This window comes from Sciurus vulgaris (assembly GCF_902686455.1).
Source record: "Sciurus vulgaris genome assembly, chromosome: 15".
Classification (NCBI taxonomy): domain Eukaryota; kingdom Metazoa; phylum Chordata; class Mammalia; order Rodentia; family Sciuridae; genus Sciurus; species Sciurus vulgaris.
Genome location: NC_136476.1, coordinates 86,099,101 through 86,121,724, shown reverse-complemented (window position 1 = coordinate 86,121,724; position 22,624 = coordinate 86,099,101). Strand labels below are relative to the sequence as shown.

Genomic DNA, 22,624 nt, shown 5'->3' with positions numbered 1-22,624 from the left:
CGGTGAAGACGCTGGGCCCCCTGAGAAGTTAGGGCTCAGACAGCTGTTTTCCCTGTTTAACCATGAACTTTTAAAGTAGGGCATGCCTCTTGAGCCACAGCTGCCACAGAAGGGAAAGGTCAGTGACAAGTGTTAGCTCCCACAGCCCCACACACCCTCTTCCCAGCAGGGGGCCCTTGCACCTTCCAGGAGCCTCCAGCCTGTTTGGCCAGCCCAAGGGTCAGTCACCCCAGGAACCTGGGAACACTCGGTGTCAAGTTGAGGAAGCTTCTTCCAAGCCTGGCCATGGGATAGTAAATCTGTCGTAGGAGAGGGAGGTGGACTCAGAGCTACACAGGCCTCTGTCACAGGACTCCTCTGGCCTCTCATGGAGAGACCCAGCAGCATCCCAGGCCTGGGCGAGGGAAGGAGCATCCTGGGGCCTTTGCCCCCAGAGAGACAGAGCTTGCAGCCAGGACCTTCTCCCCGCGCCTCGCCCTCCCGCCCTCACCCAGCACCCACACACATACCCACAAGCACACAGGCCTGGGTCCTCTGGCTGAGCTCTCTATGATAGAGGAGTTGCCTTCATCCTCCTCCTCCTCTTGACAAGTACCCATTACACCTGTTACACCCCCTCAGTCTTGGTCTGGTTTGGTTTATTGTTCATTGAATGACCTCACATTGGCAACCCACAACTGTGCCCACACACAGGCCTGGACACAGTGCCCAGGCTCCCCTGCACATGAGCCAGCTCCTGAGGCTCCTGCGAGTGGTCGTAGGTCCAGAGTTCACCAGGCAGGAGCTCACACTGGAGGGAACAAACCCCAGACCTGTTCTTCAGTGTGCCCTGGGCTGGCAGCTGCTTGGCATGGCTGGGGCTATTTGTCCCAAACTGGCTGGTCCTGGCTGTGCAGCCTGCTCACAGCCAGCCAGCTGCTTTCTGAGCCAGTCTCCAGCACAGTAATAGCTTCTCCATGTGTCCCCCAGGGGTCTGATCCTGCAGGACCTGACCTTTGTCCACCTGGGGAACCCGGACTACATCGACGGCAAAGTGAACTTTTCCAAACGGTGGCAGCAGTTCAACATCCTGGACAGTATGCGGTGCTTCCAGCAGGCGTGAGTGCTGTGACCTGTGGGACTGCGGGGACAGCCCAGGCCCTGGACGGAGGAGCTCGCCCAGGGAACCCGGGAGCCTCCGTCTTTTGAGTGGGGATACCATGCCCAGCCCTTCAGGTCTTGTCAGTACAGCATGGGAAAGTCCTGTGAAGGGCCCGGCTCCACAGCACACCCTGGGCCTGGACTGGGCAGCAGTAGCCAGCTGTCTTCCTGTAACTGGGAAGCCGGTGCCCACCTTGCTGTGCAGAGGAGGCTGGCACACTCTGCCGGCCTGACTCCAGGGCAGCAGAACCCACCTGAGGGGCGGTCCACCTGGGGCACCCATAGGGAGCCCAACCAGGGATGTTGCCTAGGGGCCGAGAGCAGAGCCTCAGCCCTAGTGGAGTCTCCAGTGCTGGCGTCCTCTGTCATGTTGGGTGGCAGTAGCCCCTGCCATTTCAGCCTCTGCCAGGACACTGGGGTAACCAGAGGTTACAGCCATCGGGCTCCTCTGCCCACCCCTGCTCTTGACTGCCTCCCCTTCCTCCACCAGGCATTATGACATCCGGAGAAACGACGACATTATAAACTTCTTCAATGACTTCAGTGACCACTTGGCCGAGGAGGCCCTATGGGAACTCTCTTTGAAAATTAAGCCCAGGAACATAACAAGGAGGAAAACAGACCGGGAGGAGAAGACCTAGGAGCGGTGCGGTGGGCGAGGGGAATGCTCAGGGGCCTCCAGCCTGAGGACCTGGGCCTGCCAGGTGGGCTTCAGCGCCCCAGCCTCAGAGCCTGGCTGGCTGGGCTCGGCAGAGCCCGAAGCCTGCCTGCAGCTTCCTGCCTTCTCCCTGCCGGCACAGCCCCAGGGTCCGCGTGTGGAGCCAGCAAGGGTCTCAGTGGGGCTTTGTGGCTCTGTGAACCCAAGGTCTCCCACTGGGCTTTGTTTTCGCTTTCAGTTCCACGTCCCCCCTCCCCCGGACCCCTCCAGCCTGGGAGCAGCACAGAGATGTCAGCAGCAGACCTCACCCCCACCCAGGGCCAGGACCCTGAATCTCTTGAAGTGGCAGAGTGGAGGCGGAGGATGCTCTGGGGGACTGCCCTCCAGGACACCTGGAGAGGGGACAGAAGGCCAGGGGCAGGCGCCTCTTACTTTCCATTCCCTGGATTTTAAACATGGAGGATGGAGTGTACAGGACCTGGCCCAGGAGGTATGGCAGGTGGCCTTCAGCAGCCCTGGCGCTAGTGCCCTGTCCTGGAACTGGCCCCAGGCCTGTCCTGCTGTGCGTGCTCTGCAGGGCTGCCCTGCTGGACCGCCAGCAGAGTGGTGTCTGCCACCTGTTTCCCCTTCAGCTCCCCCACCACAGGCCCCCAGGCCCCTGCCCACATCATCCAGGCTCTGGGGAGCAGGGGGCACTTGGTCATCACAGAGGTGCGTGGTGCTGAGCAGGGAGCATGGCAGAGCTGAGCCAGAGAGGACCTGGGGGGCGGGCAGCCCCTCCTCCGCACTTGCTGAGTGCCTTAACTCCAGCTCCCATCCCTCCCTGTCCCGTGGGCTTCTCTCCTACCTTGTCCCTCCCGGGGGCCAGCAGGCTCCTCGCACAGTGCTCCCTGGAGTGCCGGCGGGGAAAGGCCTGCTGCGGAGATGTCTGGAGGCTGCCCAGCAAAGTGTCCCCAGGCAGGTGCCCACCCCTGTTGGTCCCCTCACTGCTGAGGTCGACAATCCAGGCAAGGCTCCCAGGGCCCAGCAAGCAGGGTGCCAGTGGGGACCCGTGTCCCCACGCCGCGCCCTGTTCCACATGACGCGCACTCACTCCTGCTGAGAGGGATTGGTGGAAGGAGTGCCGTCCGCGGGCTTCCCAGCCCAGTTTGAACAGAAGAGCAGGTGGCAGCAGCAAGGGTGGTGTGATGCCGCCCTAGGCAGCTGTGCCACTTCTGCCCTCAGGGGGCTTTGAGCAGCTTCTATCAAGAAGAAATCTGGGCTGTTGTTCTTCTCGTGTTTTATTTGTCCTGTAAATAGAGGGAGGAAGCCTGTGAAATGGCACTCAGGCACCCTCTCTGGCAGCAGCCCTGCTGGCGGCGGAACCTGTCACTTTATTATTTAAGGAGTGTGTGTGTGGAGTCGGTCCTTAGCAGTGCTGGGTGGGTTGGGCTTGGTCTGTCCCCTCTTGGATAAGTCCCTTCATTTCAGTCTTTGCCTTTTGCTTCCCACCCTCTGCCCGCCCCGAGTGCTGTCGTGTGCGTGGGGACAGTGCGCACAGGGTCCTGGGGTGTGCAAACTAGGATTCCCAGGTGTCTCCTGTAGCACAGGCCACTGCCAGTGCTGTTGCAGCCCCAGCCGCGGCCTGCCCTGCCCAGAGGACGGCTTCGTGTCTGCGGTGGGGTGTCCGCTTGTCCTGGTGAGAGCCAGGCGGTGGGCCTGGGGGAGCCATGTCCTCAATTCAGAACAGACCAGCTGCCTATCCCCAGAGTGCCCAGGCCCTCCCTTGCACTCCCTGCAGAAGTGCCCAGGACATGGGCAGACAGCACCAGGGGACAGGGCGGCACCCCCACAGAGCCCTGGGGAGGTCAGTGTGGTGCGATGTGTGTGACTTGCTGGGTGCCAGGCTTCCCGCCCTCCTGCCTCTGACTGTGGTCACACCCCAGCGCTCAGGGCCTTGGCCTGGCTGCTGGCTATTTCTTGGGGGGCCAGGGGGAGTTGTGGGACTCCATCTTCACAGAAGGACACAAGCATGGTGAATGGTTGGGTTCCCTGCAGGTGGGCTGCAGCCAGGGAGAGGCAGACCCACGTCCCGGCGGGCCTGAGCCCTGACTCAAGTCCCCCACCCTGGCTGCCCCAGACCTCCCTGATGTTACATTGTAATGTAGAGCCCCCAACTAACCCTTCTGATGGTGGCATCTTCCCGCAGACATTTCAAATGTGTAACTTTTATATGAAAGAAAAATAAACAGACAAAAGCCATCTGAGGACCCCTGCACAAATCCCGCACAAGCACCAGGTGACCTTGGGCACCCTCTGCCTCTCTGTGGCCTTCGCCTACTGGCAGGGTCCTGAGGGTGCTGAGGGCTTAGGCTGGTGATCTCGGTGCCCAGACCTGCTGAGTGGAATGGATGTCACCAGCACCGGCTCCTTTCCAGAACTCTCTGGGGTCTTTGCCCAAGAGCTCTCCCACCCCACCCCAGGTCTTATACAAAGGGACTTTTCTACGGTGGAGTTCAGGGGCACGAGTGCCCTAGAGCTTTGTCTGGGCAGCGCCTTCTGCAGGCCTCTGTCCCCAGTGCACAGGCAGCCACGCGAGAGACAGCACAGCCCTGCACCTTCAGGGGACCAACCAAGGAGCCCAGGGGTTCTGGGTGCCCTCTGCCCAGGTTGGACTGTGTGTCCCCCACACAGAATGAGGACATTCACCAGAGGGACCCCCTTCTAGAGCCGGGGTGTGGCTCAGTGGAAGAGCTCACCCAGCATGTGGGAGGCCCTGGGTTCCATGCCAGCACCACCAAGACAAAAGGAAAATCATCGTCTTTACTACCCTTCAGAGCACCCCACACGCCGGCCCCACCCCCAGCACCTTACGCACTGAGACCAGGCACCCGGTTGGCAGCGTGCAGGCTGGCAGGAGGCTGCGGGAGCTCTCTGGCACTCCCCAGGGCCCGTCTCAGCTCTGACCCCACAGGTGGCCTGAAGGCCCAGAGAAGAGGAGGGCATCCCCAAGAGCCACCTTGGGCCACCTGTCGGTCCCTTCTCAGCACCTCTCAGTTTGCCTTGTAACTGGAAAATGGACAGGCACAGGGACACTGCTGCAGAGCTTCTGAAGTCACCACGGCCCCAGTCAGCCACGCCTGGCACTCCCCGCAAGCCGGGGAGGGGGATGGTCCCTCATGCACCAGACCGCACACGCTGCCTATCTGTCACCTCTGCTTCCCAGCCCCCTTTCCTGGATCTGAGGGCCATAGGCATGTGTCACCCTGGGCTGAGTACTTAGCCTAGGGCTGCAGCCCAGGTGGAGCCCGGCTCAGGCCCACGCTGCACTCTACAGTATGAAGAGCGGACGGCTGCCCACGGATCCACGGGTGCGGGGTTCGTGGCCTCAGAGCATGGCCCCCGCTCTCCGAATGCACCTGGGAACAGAACAAAGGACGAATCCGCACACAGGCACACCCCTGAGCAGTCCACCAACCACATCCGCTCGGGAGAGAACCGTGCCTGTGCCGAACGATACAGAAGGTCCCCAGATACTGAGGCATTTTAAGTCATCTAGAGACGGTGGGACGGCCATGGGAGGGCTGCAGGTACTAGGCCACTTTATACAAGGGACTTGAGCCTCCGAGGCCTGCAGTGCCCCCAGGTCCCAGACCTGTCCCCGTGGAACAGAGGCCAGCCTTCACTAAAGTGTGACACAGGGCTGGGATGGAGCTCAGGGGCAGCAATGGCCTAGCTGCACGAGGCCTGGGTAGAAAAAAAATGTTAAAACAGCATTCATAAACAGCATTTGTAAAATAAAAACTAGCCAACTAGGGATTCCAAGCCTCCCTAAATCTGATAAAGGCTACTTCCAAGATCCTTCACAAGCATCACGCTTAATGGTAAAATATTCTAAGTGTCTCCTTTAAACCCGAACCCCACAGGACGCCCCACCGGCACCTTGCCCACTATGGTGCGGGAGATCCTGGCTAGTGTCAGACAGGAAAAGTAGCCAAGCCCTTGAAGGTGTCCAGCTGTACACTCGAAAGCTCAGCACAGCCCTGTGTGCAGCCGACATACAGAAATGCCACCCTAGAGGACCTCATGCATGCTAGCAGTGCAAGTCTGGAGTCCTCGGATTTAACCCAACAAAAGCCACCTGAGCCCTTACAGAAAATTAAGGCTTGCTGGCCACAGTGGCCCACACCTACGATCCCAGTCACTCTGGAGGTTGAGGCAGGAGGATTTCAAGTTCAAAGCCTGAATCAGCAACTTAGCAAGGCCCTAAGCAACTCAGTGAGACCCTGTCTCTAAATAAAATTTTAAAAGAGCTGGGGATGTGGCTCAGTGGTTAAGCCTCCCTGGGTTCAATCCCCAGTATCAAAAAAAAAGCTCACCTTGCTTGGGTCTGAGACTTGGAGGAGGTACCGTGGCGCTCACGGGTGCAAGCCAGCTCCCAGTCACCTAGAGCCTTCTTAGAGTCTGATGACTAATGCCCCAGGCACTCACTGGAGGAGACTGACATCTTCCTAGGCCTCAAGGTATGTAATTTTCCACACAGTGAAAACAACCAGGCGCAGGTGGGGGAGGAGGGCCTGGGGAGACACAAGAATCAAGGATCTAAAACCACGGAAACAACTGGTAGAACCAGAAGGCTCTGGAGCTACCACCTGCAGACAAGGAGGCACAGTGCTTGCCATGCTCCAGGAATAAGACTGAAAATCATGGCAAATAAACAGGACAAGTGGGAGTTCCAAACAGAAACAGTAAGCCAGTCACAGTGGCCTTGCCTGTCATCCCAGGACTTGGGAGGCTGAGGCAGGAGGATCACAAGTTTGAGGCTAGCCTCAGCAAATAAGAAAGGCCCTAAGCAATTTAGTGAAAACCTGTCTCAAAATAAAAAATAAAAGGGGCTAGGGGATGAGGCTCAGTGGTTAAACACCCCTGGGTGCAATCCCCAGTACACACACAAAAAGTGTATAATTGCCAGGCTAAATAAAGGAGAAGTGGGCTAATAAAAATAATCAAATAGAAGGCAAGAAAGGCAAGCAAAAGAAGTGGGGAGGGAAGCAAATAGTGAGATGGTAGTTCAACCCCCCGACACAAAATCGCTATTCAATAAATTCTCCATTTGAAAGACAGGCTGTCCAACTGCATTTTTAAAAAATCCAGTATGCCATTAACAAAATGTATCTGTCTACAATTAAAGGTACAGAAAGGTTGAAAGTAAAGTCACAGAAAAAGATGTATTATGCCCGCCTCACCAAAAATATGGTTAACATAGCTACATTAATATCAGAAGAAGTAGACCGAGGTAAGAACATTACTAGAGTTACAAAGGGGCACCATGTAAAGACAGGAATCCCCCTCAGCAGGATCAACAAGGCCTGAATTTTTATGTATCTACTTAAGTGCGACAAGGCCTTGATTATCACCAGCAAGAGCTAACGGATCACAAGGAGCAATGGGTGAATCAAACCAGCAGCAGTCTCAACACTGATGGGAGCCCATCTCACACACTTCCTCTAAAGAGGGGAAAAGGAGAGTCTCACTTCTTGTGATGAGACCGAGATAGCCCTGGTACCAGACTCACAAGGAAGACCCCAGGCCAGTTTCTCGGTCACACTAGCAAGGATCCAAACACCACGAGCTAACTGGATGGGTGACCCAGGAAGAAGGAGCCCTGTCATGAGCCGTTTCTCCCTCAAATGGAAAGTCATTCTAACCCCTGAACATAAGTCACCACTCTTAACGGGATAGATCTGATCATGTTCTCGGAAGATACATGACAGTTATTTAACGGAATTCAATGTCCATGTGTGATTTAAAAAAAAACTTGGAAATCTAGGAATAGAAGAGCACCTCCTTAATCTTACAAAGGTAAATGCCAAGAGCCTTCCTTTTGAGACTGGGAGGAAGACAAGTCTGCTCACAGTCAGCACCCCTGTTCTGCATAGTACTGGGAATCCTAGCCAGTGCAATAAGGCAAGAAAAACAGGGTGCAAGAACTGGAAAGGGAGACAAAAAGCTCATTCTATGTCTCATTTTATATAGTTGATAGTACTGTGTGAGCAGGAGACACAAGGGATTTTCAGGTAACTTATCCAAAGTAAGAAATGAACTTGAAAAGGTTGGTGGGTGCTAAATTGATAGTCAAAAATCAAATTTATTTCTGTAGAGTAGCAAGCAACCAAATAAAAAAAAAAAAGAAAGAAATGAAAGGAGGGAGGAAATTACAAGGAGCAATGGGTGAATCGAACCAGCAGCAGTCTCAACAATAAAAGAAGGGAGGGAGAAAAGAAGAAAGAAAGGATTATATTCATAACAGCATCAAAAAGTCAAGTACCTGGGGACACTAATGAAACACGCTGTATTTCCACACCAAAAACTAAAAACTATATGGAAAGAAATGCTTTTAAAGACCTAAATAAGATAACTCAGCATTTTTATTAGAAAACCACATTGTAAATATGTCAGTTATCCCCCAATTAATCCACAGATGTAAAGCAATTACAGCCAAAATCCCAACTCGTGTGTGTGTGTGTGTGTGTGTGTGTGTGTGTGTGTGTGTGTGAGAGAGAGAGAGAGAGAGAACTGACAAATGTAAAATGTATCATAGAGGCCTGGGGATGTAACTCAGTGGTAGAGCGCTTGACTATTATGCGTAAGACCCTGGGTTAAACTGGAAGGGAGGGAGGGAGGGAGGGAGGGAAGAAACCTACCTCATTATAGATCCAAATGAGTTCAAATAGCCAAGCCAGACACGGAGGCACATGTCTGTAGTCCCAGCTACTGAAAAGCTGAGGCAGGAGGATTGCAAGTTCGAAGCCAGCCTCAGCATCTTAACAAGGCTCTAAGCAACTCAGTGAAACCCTGTCTCTAAATAAAAAATTCAAAGGGGTGGCTCAGTGGTTGAGTGCCCCTGGGTTCAATCCCAGGTACCAATAAAAAAGTAAATAAAAAGTGAAAAGGGAAGCTACCGAGTGAGAAAGGGTGCTTGCAGTCCTGTGTCCCGAACACAGAGAACTCCCGACGCTGGCAGGGAAAGGAAAACGCACTCCCCAGAAGAAGGCGTCCGCATGGCAGATAAACACAGAGGCTCCGCTGATTTAGTCATCAGAGCAACGCGAAGTAAACCCACTGAAATGCCAGGACCTCTGGGAGAGTTAAAGGTCGGCGACTGCAGAGCCCAGCGGGAGGGGAGCACGCGGAGCCAGGGGGACCCCCTCTGCTCGGGACACCACGGGCAGGACCACTGGAATACAGCCCAGCAGCATCGCGTGGGGTCCAGATGCTAATATGTCCACGACCTAAGCTCGGAGAAGACTTTTTGTTTTTAACCACCATGGGCCCAACCCCCTCCGGGTCCCTGGAGGGGGATTCTAGGACCAGCGTTTCAGGTCTGGAATCAGGAGGCACCTAACTCAACCAGAGTTACCTTCTGCCTTTCAGATTTTTCCCAGCCACCTCTCCTTCGTGACACTTTTGGGTGGTTGGTAGCTATGCTACTGATAAAAATGTGTCCCCCACAAAGGACTGCAAGCTCAGGTGAGCAGACCCTTCTCCACTACTGGGAATCCCAAACTGCAATTCCTGGGTCAAAAGCCAGGCACATTTTTTTCCTGCCGTTTTTAAATCACACGATGCACAAATGAATGCGCCCTATTCTAAAACTCAGCAGTATATTGCACAAGCCCTCCTAGGTGGTCCCGCCATAAAAGCAGCCAGGGTCAGCAGTTTGGAATCAGATCCTCAGATCCCATTCCTGCACTTAGATGAATGTGTATTGGCGTGTTTCACACACACACACACACTATAGTAATAATCCATTAAAACATTAAAAGTATGAAACTTTTCCTGAGGCAGGGGGACAGCAAGTTTGAGGTTAGCCTAGCAACTTTTGGGAACCTGTCTCAAATTTTAAGAAAGGGCTGGGGATGTAGCTCGGAGGTAGAGCACTTGCCTGGCACAGGCAAGGCCCTGGGTTCCGTGCCCAGCACCACACACACACACACACACTGGAAAGATTTTTAAATTCCACTCACATTCCAATTATAAATGTTTGTTATTAACAGACACCATGAGTCTCTTTTCCATCAAGTTCATGGCAGCACGCGCCCATCAGTAACAGGTGTGAGGGTCCGCGGTCCCTCCGACTCCCGGGGTATTCAGTCTCTCGTTGTTCCCATCTAACGTGCACTGATCAGCTCCCTGCTTTGCACCTGTACTTCCTGATGCACAGGCCTCCCATCTTCGTCTTTCCCTCTATGGTTTTCCAGATCTTAGAGTTTCCTACACTTGCTCTTTTGAGACGGCCTTGCCCTGCTTGCTGCCCAGGCTAGTCTTGGACTCGGGCACAGTGGCCCTCCCCTCTGACCAGCGGGAAGCCCATCCTCTCCTACTGCTCTTGGACTTCTCAACACTTAGCCCCTGCATCCAGCTTGGATTGTCTGCATACGATATGAGGATAGCCATTATTTCTTCCAACCAAACAGCCAACTCTGCCTATTAGAATTTAAATGCCATTTCAATCAGGTTCCACATCTACTTGGAATGTTTTCTAGATTCTCCACTGATTTATCTCTGTGGCAATGTCTTTTCTGTTTGATTACTGTAGCTTTATGGAAGTTTTAATATCTGGTGGAAAAAAACCCTCTCAAACTTCTAAATAATCATGAGCAAATTTTGCATGTTTTTCTTCCATGTTGATTTTTGTATTTTAATGAGTCTGTTTGAGTTGCTCTGCTTTGTGGTGCTGGGGATCTACCCCAGGACCATTGCACAGGCACAACAGCCCTCTCCCACTGAGCCAGCCCCTAGCCCCCAGCCCAGTCTGTCACGTTGTTTAAAGCATGGTTTTCTGATCAGAATTAAATTAACTCTATTTAATAAACATTTTTATGATGTTACAGCTTCCTATCCTAGCCTTTTTTTTAATCTTTTGGCAATTTTAATAATCAGATCCCAGATCTTTTTGTTAAATTTATCCTAAATTTTGCTGCTTTTATCACTATCATGAGTGGACCTTTATTTTATTAATTTATTCATTGGTCCCAGGAATTGAACCCAGGGGTGCTCAATCACTGAGCCCTTTGATTTTTTATTTTGAGACAGAGTCTCTCTCCCTAAATTGCTTAGGGCCTGGCTAAATTGCTGAGGCTGACCTTGAATTTGCAATCCTCCTGCCTCAGCCTCTGGAGCCCCTAGGATTACAGGCAGCCTAAATGTCCACTTCTAACTGGTTGTTACTATTGTCTTTAGCACCTTACTTTGTATCCTGCCACTTCGCTGAGCTCCAGTACCAGCTGTTCTTCTGTGGACCCCTGGATGCTCCAGTAGGGAATCCTTTCTTTAGTTTTCATGCACGGATCACTTTTCCATTAGCTGGAGTGTGGTTGCCTGGCAGAGTCGCTAGAGGGCGCCGCACCGCAGCCCTGACTTTCAGCCTGGTGCCAGTTTCCCATCTCCCACTTGAGTTCCCCGCCCTGGCCAGGGTGCCAGCAGAAAGGCAGAATTCCAGGCTCTGCCTACTGAACCAGAATCTGCACTTTAATGAGACCCCCAAGGGGTTCGTAGGCACTTTAGAATCCACCGAGCAGTGGTCAGGATGATTTTCCCATTCCGGCTGGAGCGTTCCGAGGACAGCTGTGGCTGCCGGGGTCTATCAAGTACTTTTTCCGCATCCATCTAAAAAATGAGGTTTCCTCCTTCCTCCTCCTTTTTGTGGCCATCATGCATTTGGGGGCTCAACTTCCTACTTCTGCACCAGCCCTGTGTCCCAGGACATGAGGCCACCCCATAATCTCCAAACTGCTCATTGCTTACTTCCTCGTTCCTCCTCTCCAGTGTGGAGGGAGGGGCAGGCTGGACTGGGCTGGGCCCTTCTGCCTCAGCTCCTGGTGGCTGCTCAGAAAGCACCTGATTCCATCTGCGTCTCTTAGGGTTCAGCCAGGACACGCCTCCTTGGATTTGGATCCTGGGGGGATGGGGGGTTGTTCTCGACCACAGCTAATGGGATCCAGGCACCTGACACAAGAGCACCTGTGTGCAGGTCTACCAGCTGCCTGCCCGGGGGGGCAGGGTGGTCTGAGAAGGATCCCAATCATGGTAGCGCTCCCCATGTGGGGCCCCAGTCAAGCCCCAGTCATTGGGCAATAAAGGTGAAGAGAGGAGTAGAAAGCTCAGACGGGTGAGGCGGACACTGAGACCCGCAGGGAGGTGGAGCGCAGTGCCCTAGCTCCCTGGAGCTGCTCAGGCCCTCGCTGGAGCCATCTGTGTGCCAACAGGGTCCCAGAGAGGGGTAGGAGGGAGCCTGAGCCCAGCTGTGGACAGAGGTCACTGCTTGCCCTGGGAGGGAGCCAGGGCAACATGAAGCTCTGCACAGGCGTCCTTTTTGTTGACTGAGCCTAGTAGCTTTGATTTCTGGGCATGGGCTCAGCATGACGGACCCTGTCTCCTGGCATGGTGCAGGGGTGTGGGAACAACCAGCCACGGGGGCTCCTCTCCACTCTCCCCAGGGGCGAGTCCACACTGGCAGCTCCGTCACCCAGCTGGGATGGAGATGGGGGTGGCTGGAGGTGGCAGCGTCCTTCTAGATAGCTCTGAAGACAGCGTTGGTCCCTCTGACAGTCTCCCAGGGACAGAGGTGAGGCAAGAGTGCCGGGGACACCAGGGAAACAGGCTCGGGCAGACCCCTGCTCCAGGGTGGGTCTGGGCTCTGAGGCCACCTCAGCTTAGGACACCGCCTGGGCCTCAGCGGGCACTGGTGAGGGGTGAGGCCCAGCCAGCCTCTCAGGGCTGCAAAGGCCACAGGCAGGAGCAGCGTCCACAGCAGCAGTGCAGCCAGGCCACTTCTCCCTGGGACTCCTGGCATCCCTGCAGGAGCCGTGGCCTCAGGGCAGGTAGAGGGCCACCACGACATAGATGACCCAGCTGGTGGACACGAAGACCCCGAACAGCAGGCTGAAGAGCACGAGCGAGCGGGCCTTCCGCGAGGCTTCCTGGGCCTGGGCCAGGTCGCCCCTGCCCAGGGCCGCGCGGGTCTGCAAGACATGGGCCGCGCGGGGTGAGCAAGCCCCAGACCCCACCCTCCCAGCTGGGCTCAGACTGAAAACACACCCCAAGGAGGTCAGGACCCGCCAGGCCCACAGCTCGCAGGGGAACAGGTGGAGCAGGGACAGCCTTGTCACTGCCACCCGGACAGCCTTCAGCCTCATCAGCCTCATCGCCTGCAACCTCACAGTGACCCGGAGGTGGGATCCTCACGCACCACTGTGCAGATGAGGGAAGGCCCCGGTGGTGGGTGACCTGCCAGGCCCACACAGCCAGGCGCGGAGCCAGGATTCACAGGCAGGCAGATGCTCTAGGGTCCCCGAGCTGTGCTGAGCTGCCCTTCTCCCTTCAGTCCTGCCTTGCTGATGACTGTGGACCAGACCAGCAGAGCAAGGCCAGGCCTGTGATCAGGTCAGCCTGGAGCACGGGCCCCCAGGGGCCTGTCTCTGCTGGAATGTGGTGGCATTGGTGTCACGGAATCCCCAGGGCCTCTGCAGAGCATATGGTCAACACTGTCCGCAGGAAGGAGGGAAGCCAGTGAGATGGAGGGTGGACAGGGGAGATGATGAACAGGGCACAGAGGACAGAGGGAGGAGGAGGATGGCTGGGGGAATGAGGGCTAGAGACATGATGGCCAGCAGGTCAGGGGACAGAAGAACAGAGGGTGTGTGGACGGACTGATGGTGGATGAATGGATGGGAGTCACTGGTAAACGGAAGGATGGATGGACGTTAGCAGGATGGTGGGTGGATGGAAGGATGGGGAGGTGGATAAACTGAGCAGCTAGACGGAAGGAAAGCCGGAGGTGGATGGAAAAGCCACCACTGGGGCGGGCAGCACCTTGGGCCTTGGACCTTCAATGTGATTTTATTTTTTGTCTTGAGATAGGGTCTTGCCAAGTGCTGAAACAGGCCTCAAACTTGCGATCTTCTTCCCTCAGCCTCCCAAGCTGTTGGGATTACAGGCGTCTGCCGCCAGCCCTGGCTTGTGAATTGTTTTAGCAGAATCTTCCAGAGTGGATCTTGAGTGGTGGGGGACCCAGGCAGGAGAGGGGAGGAGGGACCCACACAAGAAGACAACAGGACAGGGACTTCCCAATCCCCACACCTCCTGAGACACACCAGAGACCCTGTTGCTGGGAGGGGCTGTGCCCACCCCCACCTACCTCGTGGGAATACACAATGGCGATCAGCCCAGTGAGAAGGCAGCAGAAGAGGGTCACCAGCACCGACTCCATCATGTAGTCCTTGGGCAGGGGCCGGTGCTCCACAGAGAGGGCTGGCACACCAGCCAGCGGGCTGTGGTACTGTGGAAGCAGAGCCACAGAGATAAGGGAGGCCACCGGGCCTCCAGACAGGTCCCCAGCCTCTCCCTCCAGTGAGGGCAGGTCGCTGAGGCTGCCCTCTGCCCTCTCCTTCCCGCGCCCCCTGGTCACTCAGCCCAGGGAGTGCTTTCAGTCCCACCCTTCACCCACCGCGGGACCCAGGGTGTGGCCACCACCGCAGTCCACCCCGGCTCTCGGGCCTGCTTTTGTAAGGAAATCTGAGGGGCCACCTCCTGCAGCCCTGAGCCCTGGGCCTGCTGTGGATCCTGCTTTCTTCCCGTCCCTCCCGCTGGGCCGAGGCAGCCCATGCCCCGCAGAAGCCGCCAGGCTCGGGCCTGCACGTCCCTCCTCCAGGCTCCCATTCACCCCTCAGAGCCCAGCCCAGCGGCCCCGCCTCGGGAAGCTCCGGCGGGCCTGGCGGGGCCTCAGCCTGGCGGGGTCGCGGGCCGGCGGCTCACCGCGGGGAAGGGGAAGGCGGCGGCGGGCGGCGCGAAGAGCGGGCCGGGCGGCGGGTAGAGCGCGGCGGGCGCGGGCTGGAGGAGCACGGGCACCTGCGGGAAGGGCGGGCAGAGCGGCGGCGCGGCCTTGGGCTCGGGCGGCGCGTAGGGCGGGGGCTCGGCCTCGAAGCCGATGCGCGCCGCGCCGCCCGCCGCCCTGGGTCCCGGGCCGGCCGGGCGCTCGGCCTGCGCGGGGGCGACGGGCGCCACCTGGGCGTCCCCGGGGCCCGGCCGGCTCCCCGCCGCCGCCGCCGCGCCCTCGCCCGGCCCGCCGTCCTCGGCCAGCAGCTGCGGGCGGCGCGGGAGCTGCGGGAGCGCGGGGCGCTCGGGGGGCGCGGGGCTCCGGGGCTCCTCCGGAGCTGCGGGGGGCGCGGGACCCCGCGGGTCCTCCGGGGCTGCGGCGCTGTCGCCCCCTTTCGCGTCGCGACCTGGAAAGAAATGAGGCTGTGAGCCCCAGGAGGCCGCGGGGCCACATGGGACTCTGCCCCCTCACGCCCCCAAACGCAGGCCCTCCGGGTCGAAGCCGGGGAGGTGCCAAGTGCTCGGTGCTCCCTGGCCGGGTCTTGACCCCACGGGCAAGGAGCCGCTGGGCCGGGTCCCAGCTGCCAGGGTCAGCCAGGGCCTCTGCTCGCCGGACACCCACGTCCCCTCCGCGCACCACCTGTGGGATCTGGGCTTGGCCACGTGGCGCACGGTCAGTGGCACATAGCTTACAATCAGGACTTTTAACCCGTGTCTCTAGATGATGGGAGGGACGGGACCCTGGTAGTACGGCGTCCAGGTGATGAGAACCTTCTGGAGACGATGGGGATGGCCGCACCACATCGTGAAGGTGCCTGAGGCCGCCTCTCCGCAGATTTAGAAATGGGGAAGGTGGTAAATTCTATGGTGTGCAGCTGTTGGCACAGTTTCCAAAAGGCCTCCTATCTCTCCTGCTGGCCACAGCTAAAGACTCCACACGAAATACAAAGCCACCACCCCAGGTCACCGGAAAGTGAACACATGGGCAGATTGTGGAGTCAATGCTGAGAAGCGGCTCAAGGGGCTGGGTTTCCCTTTTTCTTCCTCTTTCCTTCCAAGGTCCGAGCCCCAGCCCAGAATCACAGGATGGGACACGTGGCAGAAGGGGTGACTGAAACTTCAACAGATGACTGTCATTCCAGCCAGAGGAGAGAGGAAGGGCCCTTGCAGATGGAAAGAGCCATCTTTTCCACACAGAAAAGGGCACCGCCTACTTCTGTGTGGAGCTGGGCCACCGAGCTGGGCGACCAACCTTGTTGCTCAGGACTTTCTCAGGTTTACCTGGGAGCTCCTGGTTCTGGGCAAACTGGGATGGTCATCACTCCAGAACGCACCTCCCCATCCTGGGACTCACCCCTGAGCTGCATGTGCAGGGGACAAACCCAGGTTCACATAACAATGACTTTGAAAAGGGAACCAGACTGGGCGTGCTCCTCACAGGGGCGAAACAGGGTGGAGTGGAACCAACCAGGTGGACGCAGCAACCGAGCAAAGCAGCATCTCCAGAACATTATAAAAGGACAGAGAACCCACAGAGCATAATATTCACCACATCCAGGGCAGATCCAAGATCATTTCCATACAAAAATAGCACTAGGAAAAAACGACCGATCCTCAAGGTGAAGCTCGTTAACAGATGCCAACTCAGACAACCGGAAGTTGGACACCATGACCTGGTCCATGAGGCAAACAGAAATAAATCCATCTGGGATGAGTTCTCAGCAGAATAGAGAGGCGTTTTCTTGTTTCATTTTTTGGGTTTTGTTTGTTTGTTAATTTTAACTAAAATTCATTATCTCTGAAATTAAAAAAGCATTGATTGGACTCAATAAGGAGCCTAGAAGAAACAAACAAAACGTCAATGAACTACCAATCAGAAGAACAGAAAAAAAAAAAAAACCTGAAAAATAATTAACAAAGATTTAGGGACCTGTGTGGTAATACACCAGGGCTAATGTGCACAGTAACGAAGTTCCAGAAGACGTTTTAGGGAAATAGGGAAAATATTCTTGAAGAAATAATGGCTGCAAAGTCCCCAAATTTGGTGATAGATAAATATACAGATTCAGGCAATCCAAAACAGGGACTCCATGGGGAAATTATGCTTGGCTCCGTCATCATTAAACTTATCAGAATGAACGGTAATAGTACAGCCTTGCAAAGAGGCAGAGAAAAATGCCCATGATCAACAAAGGAAGAACGAGAGGCCCATGCACACGTATCCCCGGAGGCCAGAACAGCTGGCCAACCTGTGCTGGAAAAAGGGCCATCGACACAGAACTTTGTATCCAAAGAAAATAGCCTTCGGGAAGAGGTGTGTGTGAGCTTTCGGTTGGATAGTACATCACCATGCCCACTTACTAGCCCGTGGTTCTGTCTGTCAGGCCCCTCGATCTGGGGTCTCCAAAGCCCAAGATCATGATTTAAGGTGGACCGGGCTCTTATTGGGAGCTCTAGGGAAGAAGCCATCCAAGTTCACTTGATTTGTGAGCGACAATCCAGCTCTGTGTGCTTGAGGCTCCTGTGTCCTCCTGGCTATCATCTGGCACCCACTCTGTAACCAGAGGACATCCACGTTCTTCTCACATAACTCCCTCCATCTCCTCAAAGCCAGGAAGGGCACCTAGATCCTTTCCATACTTTGAGATTCTGTCTTCCTCGTCTGCTACTAATCGGAAATATTTCTCCGCTTTTTTTTTTTTTCCTTCCCTTCTCTGCTGTGCTGGAGATCAAACCCAGGGCCTTGTGCACACCAGGCAAGTGCTGCACCACTGAGCTACAGCCCCAGCCCCAATCTCTGCTTTGAAAGGACTCACTTCAGTGGGTCAGGACCACCCAGAAACATTTCTGTATTTTAAGGTCAACTGACTTGCGCCTCCCATGACATCTGTAAAAACCCTTTGCAGAAGTACCTAGATTAGTGTTCAATCAAATAACCAGGGGATGGGAATCTTGGGAATCATCTTTAGAATTCTACTTACTACATGCAAAACAAAGGCAATTATCAGATGAAAGAAAACTAAGGGGCTGGGGAATCTAGCTCGGCTGGTAGAGTGCTTGCTCTGCATGCAGAAGGCCCTGGGTTCAATCCCCAGCACCCCACCAAAAAAGAAGAAGAAGAAGGAGAAGGAGAAGGGATGAAGTGGCTGAGGCAGGAGGATCATGAGTTCAAGGCCAGCCTCAGCAACTTAGTAAGACCCTGAGCAACTTAGCAAGACCCTGCCTCTAAATAAAATAAAATACAAAATAGGGCTGGGGATGTGGCTCAGTAGTCGAGTGCCCCTGAGTTCAATCCCTGGTACACCCCCCCCCCAAATAGTTACAAGTCAAATTTAATAATACCTAAAAAGGAATACATGGGCTGAGGATGTAGCTCAGCAGTAAGGGGTTTGACTAGCATGTGTGAGACCCTGGGTTTGATCCCCACCACTAACTCCCCCCCCAAAAAAATCACAAACAGGATTGTGCAAAATAGATTTAACATTTAAATATCAGTCGATATAATCAACTATATTAGAAGAATAAAGAGGAAAAAACATACCATCATTTTGATGGATGAGGAAAAAGCATTTGACAAAATCCAATACCCATTAGTAGTAAACCTCACATGAATTTTTAGCAACTAAAAATAGTAAGAACATCCTCACGTTGATGAGGGGCATCCATGAAAAACCTACAGCTAATCTCATCTTTTAAGGTACAAGAATGAATTCCCTCATCCTCCCCAAGATCAGAAACACGGTAAGGATAGCCATTTTCATCACTTCTATTCAACTTGTTCTGGTGGTCTCGACCATAGCAATAAGGCAAGAAAAAGAAATACAAACCAAAAATAATGTACAAAGAAGTCTTACAACTCAATAAGTCAAAAATCTCAATAAGAAAGTGGGCGAAATACATGTAACCCCTTCACCAAAGAAGATAAACCAAAGAATGACCAATAAACATATTAAGAGATGTTCAGTATCTTAAGTCATCAGGGAAATACTACAAGGAGAGATCACTACACACCCATTAGAACAGAGAAATTACAGGGGGTCTCTGTTGTCCAGGCTGGCTCTGAACTCCTGGGATCAAACGTTCCTCCTGTCTCAGCCTCCAAAGTAGCTGGGAATATAGGCTTGCACCCCCATATGCTGGCAAAGGTGTAAGGTAACTGGAGCTCCCACACAACTGCTTGGAAAACAGCTTGACAGTTTCTTAAAAAGTGAAACATGCATCTCTCACATGATCCAGCCTTTCCACTCAAGAAAGTTCTCCAAGAAAAACATATGACCACAAAAAGATTTCTTCACAAATGTTTATATCACCTCTATTGGTCATGTCCCCAAACTGGAAACACACATCCATAAAAATGAATGGATAAGCCAGTTGTGCTCTCTCCATACAACAGAGATGGCCCCAGTGATTCCTGCCTCATGGAGTTGGTGCTCTTGGGTGACCCTGCCCGGAATGGGAGTGGGACATGTGGCTTGCTCATGAGGAGAACACAGCTGAAGACATAGGGTTTCACTGCTCAGAGGAGGCTGTGGCTTCTCCTACTGTGCTCTCTGCTCTCGCTTGGTGTTCCATCTCTTTCTGTGTCTGGTAACTCCAAGAGGAAACCAGGCTCCATGCTATGAGAAGTCCCACAGAGAGGCCCATTTGGCATGGGGCAGTACAGAAGCCCTCGGAGGCCCTCTCTCCAACAGCTCAGGAGAAGCCGGAACTGGCCAACACTCAGGTGAATGAGTTTGGAAGCAAAGCTTTCCGCCCGCCCCTGCCGAGTCCTGAGTTGAGCACCAGTACCTGGTGAGGAACTCAGGCACCCAGCTCAGCCGTAGCCAGATCCTCACCTGCTGAAACTCTCCAGTAAACACTGTTGTTTTAAGTTTCAAATTCAGCGGTAACTTGTTATGCAACTATACATGACCCATACAACTTCTTAGCAATAAAATGGAATGAATTCTTTTTGGGGGATGGAGGTACCAGGGATTGAACTCAGGAGCATTCAACCACTGAGCCACATTCCCAGCCCTTTTTTGTATTTTATTTAGAAACAGGGTCTCACTGAGTTGCTTAGAGCCTCACCATTGCTGAGGCTGACTTTGAACTTGTGATCCTCCTGCCTCAGCCTCCTGAGCCGCTGGGATTACAGGCGTGTGCCACTGTGCCTGGCTTGGAATGAACTCTTGACACACAACACGGGTGTATCTGAAAATCATTATGTCAAGTAGTGAAACCACTCGAGACCAGCGCAGAGGCACAGACCTCTAAGCCTGTAGTCCCAGCTACGTGCAGGAGAATCGCTAGTTCGAGGCCAGCCTCAGCAATTTAGTGAGACCCTGTCTCAAAATAAATAATAAAAAAGTTGGGTATGTGGCTTAACGTTAGGGCACTTTCCTAGTGTGCGTGAAGCCCTGGATTCCATCCTCAGAACTACAAAAACCAAAAACAAAACACCTGCACGTTGGGGCCGGCCCTCTTGTGTTGCTGGGACTCCTGCACCATGCCAAAGAACCAGAGCCAACCTGCTAGACATGCCAGGGAGGATAAGGAACCCCAGAGGATCACCTGCAAGGATAAGATACCTCAGAGGCTCCCCTGGTCATCCCCAGACCACCCACCCAGGTGAGCCAGCCCTGACAAGCAGGTGTGGGCACAGGACTGAAACGCTGTCTGCCCCCATGTTCCCATCTGTAAAGGAACAGTAACATTAGCAGTAATTTTAAATAGTATCAGTGGGGCTGGGGCTGGGGCTGGGCTCAGGGGTAGTGTCTGCCTGACCAGTGTGAGGCCCTGGGTTCCATCCCTGCACCGAAACGAGCAAATAACAGTGAACCGAAGACCAGGCTCCTCCTGAGAGCTGCTGCCGTAGTTTGGGCCCTGCTCACCTGCGCTTTAGTTTTTATGATGCCCGTTTTACAGCGGGCAGTTCAGACTCCCAGCGAGAGCCTCAGGCATCAGATTCCTGGGGTGTTGTCACAGGAATGCCGAGACCCTGCCCCAGTTATCATAACAGAAACCACAGTTTCCTTGGATCCCGCCAGGGCAAATACCTGGCCTGATGGCACCGAGATAGGGACGCAAAGTAAATAAGTCTGCTGGCAGGGCAGCGGGGAGGACTGGGGTTCTCGGGTTCTGACACCTGAGCCTGGCCGGACATTCCAGCCAGGAAGGGAGGCCAGGCCTGCAGCCTGGCTGCGGAATGAGGACAAAAAGTCAGGGTCGTGGAGGGATCCCGGAGGTCGAGGATCTGGATAGCCAGGCTTCGCGGCCACCCCCCGCGAGCATCCCCTGGATCGGGTCGCAGATGGGATCTGGGTGCGCCCACCCCAGCCGCCCCAGGTCAGCCGGGCTGGAGGAGGCGGTGGAGGCCGTCCGGACTCCTGTTCCCGGCTCTGCCCCTTCAGTGCTGGCCGAAGCGGGCTGTGGGAGGGCACTGAGAAGCCTTCCTGGCGCCACCTTCATCTGCCCACCGTCCCCTCGACCTCCCCTCCCCGCCTCCCACCGCGCTCGGTCTCCGTCCGCGGGGTTCTTCGCACCTCCATCTCCCTCCCAGCTCTCTCTGCCCCCTCGCTGAGGTCCCCTTCCCTCGCTCGAGGGACTTCAGCCTGGCCGGAGGGGTGAGCAAACCCCAGATGCAGGAGGCCGCCGGGGACGCTGGAGAGGGTGGGGAGCGCGCCGGGGCTGGGGGGCCAGAGTTCCCGAACTTGCCACGGCAGCTCCGCGTTGGGCGGCGGAGTCCCGGGCCGGGTCGCCCCTCCTGCGCCCTCCCGCACCCACCGCGCGGCGACCCGGGACCCAGGAGCCGCGCCCGCCGTGGCCTCACCTGCGTCCATGGCGCGAGCGGCGGCCGGTGCGCGGGACGCGCTGCTCCCCGCCTGCGCCTCGCGTCGGCCGGGCTCGGCTTGCGGCGCCGGCTCGGGTTTCCTGGGGCGGGCAGCGCGGCCGGTTAATAATTGACCGCCGTTGTTTGCCCACGGCCGGCCGTGTCAACACTTGGCTCCCTGGCCCCCTGGCGCTCCCGCCCCAGCCCGCGTCTTCGCCCGCGAGCGCCGCTGGGACCCCGCAGGGCGGGACCGCTGCGGGGAGGGCGCAGCGCCTGGCGGAGTGGAGGGGCTCGGGTGCAGGGACCGAGCAGGCAGAGCCAACCGGGGAGGCCAGCGGCACCGGCGATGGCCCCAGGAGGACGCGGGGAGGCCTGGGCGGACGGGTAAGCACAGGCTGTATGTGCGGGACCCACAGGAGAGGTGACGCAGTGGCCACCTCTCCTGCCCCGACCCACCCAGCCAGGAGAAGTTAGAAAGGCTGGTTTTCCTGTGAAAGTGGAGATTTGAGACAGTGAGCATGAGACTCCCCCAGGAAATGCGCAGGGCGGAGAACCTGAAGCATCCCAGTGCAACCACTGGGAAACGCAGATACACAACACCAGCGCCAATTTTTTTAAAAAATATATACTTTTTTAGATGTTGATAGACTTTATTTTATTCATTCATTTATATGTGATGCTGAGAATTGAACCCAGTGCCTCACACATGATAGGCAAGTGCTCTACCATTGAGCCACAATCCCAGCCTAACTAGTGCCAATTTCTGCATTCACACCTGGACTTCCAGGTAGTGAGGAAAATCCCCAGGAACCAAGAATGATAGGCCGAGAGGCCACTGCAGTATCACGGTCTCAGCGGTCTAGGGCTTGAGATCTACCTCCAGGAGTGGACGGGAGATGAAGACTTGGGTCTGGGTGGCAGAGCGATTAGACCAAGAAAGGTGAACAGCAAACAAAATCTGCCCCTGGCTTTAAGAGGTGGCAGGGAAGCTGGGCCCTGGAGATCTGTGCACCTGTGCACTGGGTATGGTTCACACTCAGCCCACCCGCACCCCGACACAACCTAGAAACCTCAAATGGAGAACGTCATTAAAGATAAAAGGCAGGCCCAGGGGTATAGCTCAGTGACAGAGTCCTTGCTCAGCACACTCAGGGTCCTGA

At 55.2% G+C, this 22,624-nt stretch overlaps 2 protein-coding genes across 4 annotated transcripts in view; one reads left to right on the top strand and one right to left on the bottom strand.

Annotated features, from left to right (window-relative positions):
- RAPGEF1 (Rap guanine nucleotide exchange factor 1) overlaps positions 1 to 2,451 on the top strand; it is a 117,575-nt gene extending 115,124 nt beyond the window's left edge. The window contains exons 26-27 of the mRNA XM_079113490.1: positions 970 to 1,098; positions 1,631 to 2,451. Of these exons, the coding sequence (XP_078969616.1) occupies positions 970 to 1,098; positions 1,631 to 1,781 (280 nt within the window). The 3' untranslated portion in view covers positions 1,782 to 2,451. The remainder of the gene's footprint in view (positions 1 to 969; positions 1,099 to 1,630) is intronic.
- A 9,328-nt stretch (positions 2,452 to 11,779) lies between these two features.
- Positions 11,780 to 21,909, bottom strand: PRRT1B (proline rich transmembrane protein 1B). 3 transcript variants are annotated; one of them, XM_079111658.1, is made up of 4 exons: positions 21,465 to 21,899; positions 14,594 to 15,060; positions 13,977 to 14,117; positions 11,780 to 12,801 (listed from the first exon to the last, which is right to left on the bottom strand). In XM_079111658.1, exons 1-4 carry the CDS (start codon positions 21,472 to 21,474, stop codon positions 12,652 to 12,654), a joined length of 768 nt encoding a protein of 255 aa, XP_078967784.1. In that variant the 5' UTR covers positions 21,475 to 21,899; the 3' UTR covers positions 11,780 to 12,651. The 3 variants fall into 3 exon arrangements, with proteins under 3 accessions (XP_078967784.1, XP_078967785.1, XP_078967786.1); XM_079111659.1 differs by lacking the exon at positions 11,780 to 12,801 and adding an exon at positions 13,677 to 13,791 and having other exon boundaries at positions 21,465 to 21,909; XM_079111660.1 differs by lacking the exon at positions 11,780 to 12,801 and adding an exon at positions 13,682 to 13,779 and having other exon boundaries at positions 21,465 to 21,909.
- Between the last annotated feature and the right edge of the window lie 715 nt (positions 21,910 to 22,624).

Bases quoted from the DNA above. Each gene is read 5' to 3' on its own strand.
- PRRT1B (XM_079111658.1), bottom strand. The intron at 14,118-14,593 runs GTGAGCCGCCGG...CTGCTTCCACAG, and splicing joins CCGCCTTCCCCTTCCCCGCG to TACCACAGCCCGCTGGCTGG. The intron at 12,802-13,976 runs GTAGGTGGGGGT...CATGTCTTGCAG, and splicing joins CCATTGTGTATTCCCACGAG to ACCCGCGCGGCCCTGGGCAG.